The sequence below is a fragment of the Phyllopteryx taeniolatus genome, chromosome 1 (assembly GCF_024500385.1).
Source record: "Phyllopteryx taeniolatus isolate TA_2022b chromosome 1, UOR_Ptae_1.2, whole genome shotgun sequence".
Classification (NCBI taxonomy): domain Eukaryota; kingdom Metazoa; phylum Chordata; class Actinopteri; order Syngnathiformes; family Syngnathidae; genus Phyllopteryx; species Phyllopteryx taeniolatus.
The window spans coordinates 21,255,337-21,261,683 of NC_084502.1; the positions used below are offsets into that span (position 1 = coordinate 21,255,337).

At 37.9% G+C, this 6,347-nt stretch overlaps 1 protein-coding gene across 3 annotated transcripts in view; it reads left to right on the plus strand.

Moving 5' to 3' along the window:
• The window catches only part of arih2 (ariadne homolog 2 (Drosophila)), a 35,346-nt gene extending 31,749 nt beyond the window's left edge, over positions 1–3,597 (plus strand). For all 3 annotated transcript variants that reach the window (XM_061780430.1, XM_061780445.1, XM_061780436.1), the window contains exon 15: positions 1,665–3,597. In XM_061780430.1, the coding sequence (XP_061636414.1) occupies positions 1,665–1,736 (72 nt within the window). In that variant the 3' untranslated portion in view covers positions 1,737–3,597. The remainder of the gene's footprint in view (positions 1–1,664) is intronic.
• The last annotated feature ends 2,750 nt before the right edge of the window (positions 3,598–6,347 follow it).

Genomic DNA, 6,347 nt, shown 5'->3' on the forward strand with positions numbered 1-6,347 from the left:
AGATTTTATTGCAGTAGTCTGACACAGTGGAATCGTGAAAGACCAAATTTGTCTTGTAGTCTGATCTAGGCATTACGTGTTGTCTGTCCCACACCGCCGACATGTTTTTTTTTTTTTTAATAACTATTGGCGGTCAGATATTTACAGTACTACGTCAAAGACATACGACAAGGCTAAAACTAAACTAACTTTTGCATTCAGATATACTGTACACGATGGCGACGCGGAGTAAATGTCTTTTGCGGAGCATTGATCGGCTCGGCGAATTATGACATTAAAGCCGATCAGCATAAAATGCTAATTATCGGCCTATACCGATCAAGCCGATCAGATCGGTGTGTAGTCTACTTTATAGATAAACGTCTTACAGCTAAGCTCACACATCTTACATACATGCCAACAATTCTCACAGCTTTTTCACAGAACTGTAATTAAAGGAAAAGTTTTAAATTATGTTAAGATCAAGTTGATGTTTCATAACTTTATTCAGGCGCTTCGGCTGTTTGCCAGAAGCCCGCCGGGGGTTCGGGCATTAATGAAGAGTGCATAAATATGCCGAGATACTGTTCTGTTTGCAGTTATACCGTAATTTCTCGTGTATAATGTGCACTCATATATAATACGCACCCCCAAAGTTTACCTAAAAATTCTGAAAAACCCTTCTACTTATGTGTAATGCATTTTTACAGTGCATGATTTTGCTTCTACTCATATGATCAAAACATGAAGTATTATCTGTATTTTGTTGTGTTTTTCAAAGAATTATTCTGAAGTTAAGCACTTTATTTGAACACATAATCCTTTTTCTAATTGCTCTTATTTTGAAATTCACAGCCCTACTTTTATTTAGTAAATTAGAAAACACACAGTTGTGCTCATGTTTGATTACCCAGGAAGAATTTGTAAGATGGGTACAATTCTTTCAAGAAAAAATGAAGGACCAGGCGAAACACATTTAATTTTATTTTAATGGGATTCAAATTAAACGGTCAACCATTTCAGAAATGCATTATCATTAAACAAAACATAACCATAAAGAAATTAATGATGGTTGTTGTTCAGTCATCAGTCATATTAAAAAAATTATTATTTTTTTTAATATTTCACAAATTCTGCCAGGGAATGTAAGCTTATGAGCACAACTGTACATGTATGCAGTTATACGTACCCCTGTCATATTGAAATGAAAGTGTAGGCTACACTTATTTTTCCAGGCAACTCATTGACATGGCGGTTATGATGGCATGAGTTCTATCTATTGTCTCATAGAGCTCTGAGCAGAGAGAGCACACCACGGTGTGATGGCGGCAGGTTTTTTTTAAGAGCTGTCTCCGGATTCATCGATTAACCAAAAAAACATAATCGACAGATTTACCAATTGTAGCCCTAATTTGAATACGAGTGCTTTTTTTCTTTATTAAAAATACATAAGTTACAAAAAACATTGGAGTTTTTTTTTGGGGGGGGGGGGTGCTGAAATGGATTAATGGCATTTCAATTAATTTCTATGGGGAAAATGTATTAGATATACAAGAAAATAAAGACACAAGCTTGGTCATGGAACGAATTGAACTTGTAAGTGAAGGTAGCACTGTAACTTGAGGCTTCTTTTGTAAATCCAGCCTCTGGGAAGGTTTTGAGCCTTCTTTTGTCCATGTGAACAGGAGCTGGAGAATCAGATGCACATTGCTGAGCAGAGGCGACGCACGCTGCTGAAGGATTTCCACGACACCTGAAGCGCCATTTAGACTGCAGAGCACCAGCATCTCCTTCCTTCCTACCTACCCTTTCTTACTTACCCCGCCCCCCGCCTCCCACTGTTGCCAACTTCCGTGACCCACAGTCACGCGGGCATCCTTTTTCCTAGTCAACACTCACTAGCTTTTTTTTTGTCTTTCCCCAACCCCTTCCTGTTTCTGTCTCTTCCCTTATCTCACTCCTAAAATGCTGCAGCGTCACGAAATGGCACGATTGTATCCCCCTCTCGTCATACTCATGCTGTTTCACCGTGTTTTGGGTTCAATATCGTTATCTGATTTGACTCTTATGCTCAGAGCACATCATTGAAATCAAATCTGTGTCTCAAATATCTCTTGATACTGTCCAGCATCATACTGGTAACACTTAAAACCATCACCAAAAACTGAGAAAAGGTCAACTCTAGTCCTAGTTTTCTCAAAGATTTTGCTACTAATACTAAGACAATGAGGCCTAGTGGGGCAGTTGTATCTCACATTTACATATTACATGTATTTGTGTTTTCAGTTAGTTGGCTAATTTAATTTATAAGTACAGTAGTCAAAAATATCTGCATCCTCCTTTACATAACTTGGACCGAATGCAGCATTTCCATGTGCATGATGCGTGCTCACATACAGAAGATACCGAAGATGAATGTGTGTAGGTTTTTTTGTTTTGTTTTTGGCCACAATAAACGCACTTCCATGTGATTTTTTTTCCTTTTGTTATTGCCAAATCTGACTTGTTTTGACAACAACTGCCAGTAAAAAGCTGATAGTTATGATTTTAGAGAAACTAATTCACTCTTACATACAGTCTGCTAATGTTCCTTTAAACCCGGATTGGGCAAACTACAGATGTGTAGCATTTGATCTGGCCTGCCATTCTGCTAATGTTCCTTTAAACCCGGGGTGGGCAAACTAGAGATGTGTGGCATTTGATCTGGCCTGCCATCTAAGTCTACGAACAAAATAAAACCTGAGATATAGTGTTAGATAAACGCCCAAAAATTAAACCTAAAATTGCTCAAAATATATTAAGTTCTTTTTCAAAATGCTAGAAATTAAAATAAGAGTATTCTGAGAAAAATAACAAAATACCCTGACCTGCAAATTTAACAAACATTAATTTTATCCTGTTAGAACTTCAGGGCAGCGTGGCGCATAAGTGGTTAGCACATCTGCCTCACAGTTCTGAGGTGCTAAAACAATTAAATGACTCAGTCAGAACATTTCCAAGAAGTATACGAAAGAATGACATGGCAACATTTTCTTCTTTCCATATGGATGTTTTTCTTTTCTTTAAATGGACATTTATCTCATTTTGGGGAAAGACCTCTTCACTTAGTAACAATAATTTGTTTGCTCATATCATGTATTTTGCCCTAAATTTACTGTTTGCTCTCAGAGAACCTCATGAAAGGAAAAAGGTTCCCAACTGTGTTTGCAAGTTTGATGTTTGACCCAGTTAAAGTCTGGCCTTTGTTCCATTAACTGACCATGGCAGATCATCACTATAGTCATTTCATCTACTTTTACAACAGCACAGCCCACTGACATCACACAAACGTTCATAATGCATTCACTCCGCTACACATTAATTGTGTTCCTCTCTCCTCATTTGTATCCTGTCCCCTCTTAGCATTGATCACCACCATGTCATTATTTTGGGGCTTGGTTTTTCTTCTCTTCCTCGCTCACATTATTCACATTTCTTCTTCTGGAAAAAAAACATGTCTGTTGATAGATCATTAAAAAAAAAATGGAATAAAGAAAAAGCTACCAAAAAGTGCTGTAATTTTCAAAGGTTGTACATTAATACAGAAAATAGTTACTGAAAGAGTTTTTAAAACTGAAACCTTGTCTTTTGTGTTCATTACACTACATGTCGTGTGCACAGTTCAAACAGCAGAATGAAAGTGTGTAAGAAGCCTGGGTGACCTATGACATTTTTCACACTGGTATCTAATTTACACAGAGAGCCAAAGTTACCTCATAACCAATAATGTCCTGCTGTGCCAAGACGGAATTAGCTGCTCAGTCAGACTTTGTTGTGACCCACTTCCAGCCCACAATAAAGACCATGTGAAGGAAAAGCAGGCATTTATATGAACAAGTTTAATGGGGCATCCCACTTGTGTGTGTGTGTGGGGGGGTCTTCATAAAATTGGTTACTTTTTTTTTCTCATTGAATAATTGAGAAATTGATTTACTGTAAACAATATGAGAAATAGTACAACCCCAATTCCAATGAAGTTGGGACGTTGTGTTAAACACACAACACAAATACAATGATTTGCATATCATGTTCAAACTATATTCAATTGAATACACTACAAAGACAAAATATTTAATGTTCAAACTGATTGTTTTTAGCAAATCATAAACTTAAAATTTTATGGCTGCAACATGTTACAAAAAAGCTGGGACAGGTGGCAAAAAAGACTGAGAAAGTTGAGGAATCAAAGACCTGTTTGGAACATCCCAAAGGTGAACAGGCTAATTGGGAACAGGTGGATGCCATGATTGGGTATAAAAGGAGCTTTCCTGAGTTGCTCATTCATTCACAAGCAAAGATGGGCGAGAGAAAATAGTCGAACAGTTTAAGGACAATGTTCCTCAATGTACAATTGCAAGGAATTTGGGGATTTCATCATCTATAGTCCATAATATCATCAAAAGGTTCAGATAATCTGGAAAAATCACTGCATGTAAGCGGCAAGGCCAAAAACCAACATTGAATGCCCGTGACCTTCGATCCCTCAGGCGGCACTGCATCAAAAACCGACATCAATGTGTAAAGGATATCACCACATGGGCTCAGGAACACTTCAGACAACCAGTCTTTTACAAAGCAAAAGCCATTTATCAACAACACCCAGAAACGCCGCCGGCTTCTCTGAGCCCGAGCTCATCTAAAATGGACTGATACAAAGTGTAAAAATGTTCTGTGGTCCGACAAGTCCACATTTCAAATTGTTTTTGGAAATTGTGGACGTTGTGTCCTCCGGGCCAAAGAGGAAAAGAACCATCTGGAATGTTATGGATTCAAAGTTCAAAACCCAGCATCTGTGATGGTATGGGGCTGTGTTAGTGCCAATGGCATGGGTAACTTAAATATCTGTGAAGGCACCATTAATGCTGAAAGGTACATACAGGTTTTGGAGAAACATATGCTGCCATCCAAGCAACATCTTTTTCATGGACGCCCCTGCTTGTTTCAACAAGACAAGGCCAACCACATTCTGCACGTGTTACAACAGCGTGGCTTTGTAGTAAAAGAGTGCGGGTACTAGACTGGCCTGTGCAGTCCAGACCTGTCTCCCATTGAAAATGTGTGGCCCATTATGAAGCGTAAAATATGACAACGGAGATCCCGGACTGTTGAACAGCTGAAGCTGTACATCAAGCAAGAATGGGAAAGAATTCCACCTACAAACCTTCAACAATTAGTGTCCTCAGTTCCCAAACGTTTATTGAATGTTGTTAAAAGAAAAGGTGATGTAACACAGTGGTAAACATGACCCTGTCCCATCTTTTTTGGAACGTGTTGCAGCCATAAAATTCTAAGTTAATGGTTATTTGCTAAAAACAAAGTTTATCACGTTGAACATTAAATATCTTGTCTTTGTAGTCTATTCAATTAAATACAGGTCGAACATGATTTGCAAATCATTGTATTCTGTTTTTATTTATGTTTAACATAACGTCCCAACTTCATTGGAATTGGGGTTGTAAATAAACTTGAATACATTTGTTTGTTTTTAATTAGATATTTATAATGAATTACATTAAAATAACATTTTTACATATTCAAAATGTTTGTTTTTAATGGACACAGTTTTGTATAACGTTCGCTTGTCTGTCAGCAGCATAATTCACACAGTATGATGACGTTTTGACACAGAATAATATTTATACCACATTTTAGTCTATTTTTCAATTAAAACAGTACCATACTTAGGTAAAAATGCAATTTACATCATAAAGATAAAAAAGAGAAAAATATTTGCAGTTGTGAATGTGTGCAAAGGTGCAAATGCAGCAAGGATTTGGATGCAGCGGAAATACAAATGTTTCCATTTTCCAGGGTCCTTGTAAACGTCATCGTGCAGGAATGAATAGGCATTGGGCGGCTGATGTCAGGACTACAGAGGACTGTTCGAGTTCACAGTCTTAACAGTTTCCGTAAAGCTGTTCCTGAGCCAAGTGGTCGTACATCAGATGCTCCGTAGTCTCCTGCCTGAGGGGAGCGGATGAAGGAGAGGGAGTGATGATGCAGAGAGCCCTCTTTCTGCACCTGCTGGTGAAGATGTCTGTAATGTTGGGGAGGCTGCCCCCCAGAATCTTCTGAGCTACCTTTACCTTCCTTTCTTAACCTTCTGTACCTTCCTTTGCATCCAAGCAGCTGCTGTGTCAAACCGTATTTTTTAAAATATAGTGTGAAGAGTGTGGCTACTGCCATGAATTTGGCATGTCCCTCAGATAAGTAGTCACGGTTTCATTAATTATTTCAAATTTAAATGAATGCTTTTCTCCTGTTTTAAAGATCATGATACAAAGTATTTTTGTTTTAAAAAGGAATGAATAATTTTACAAAAAAATAGC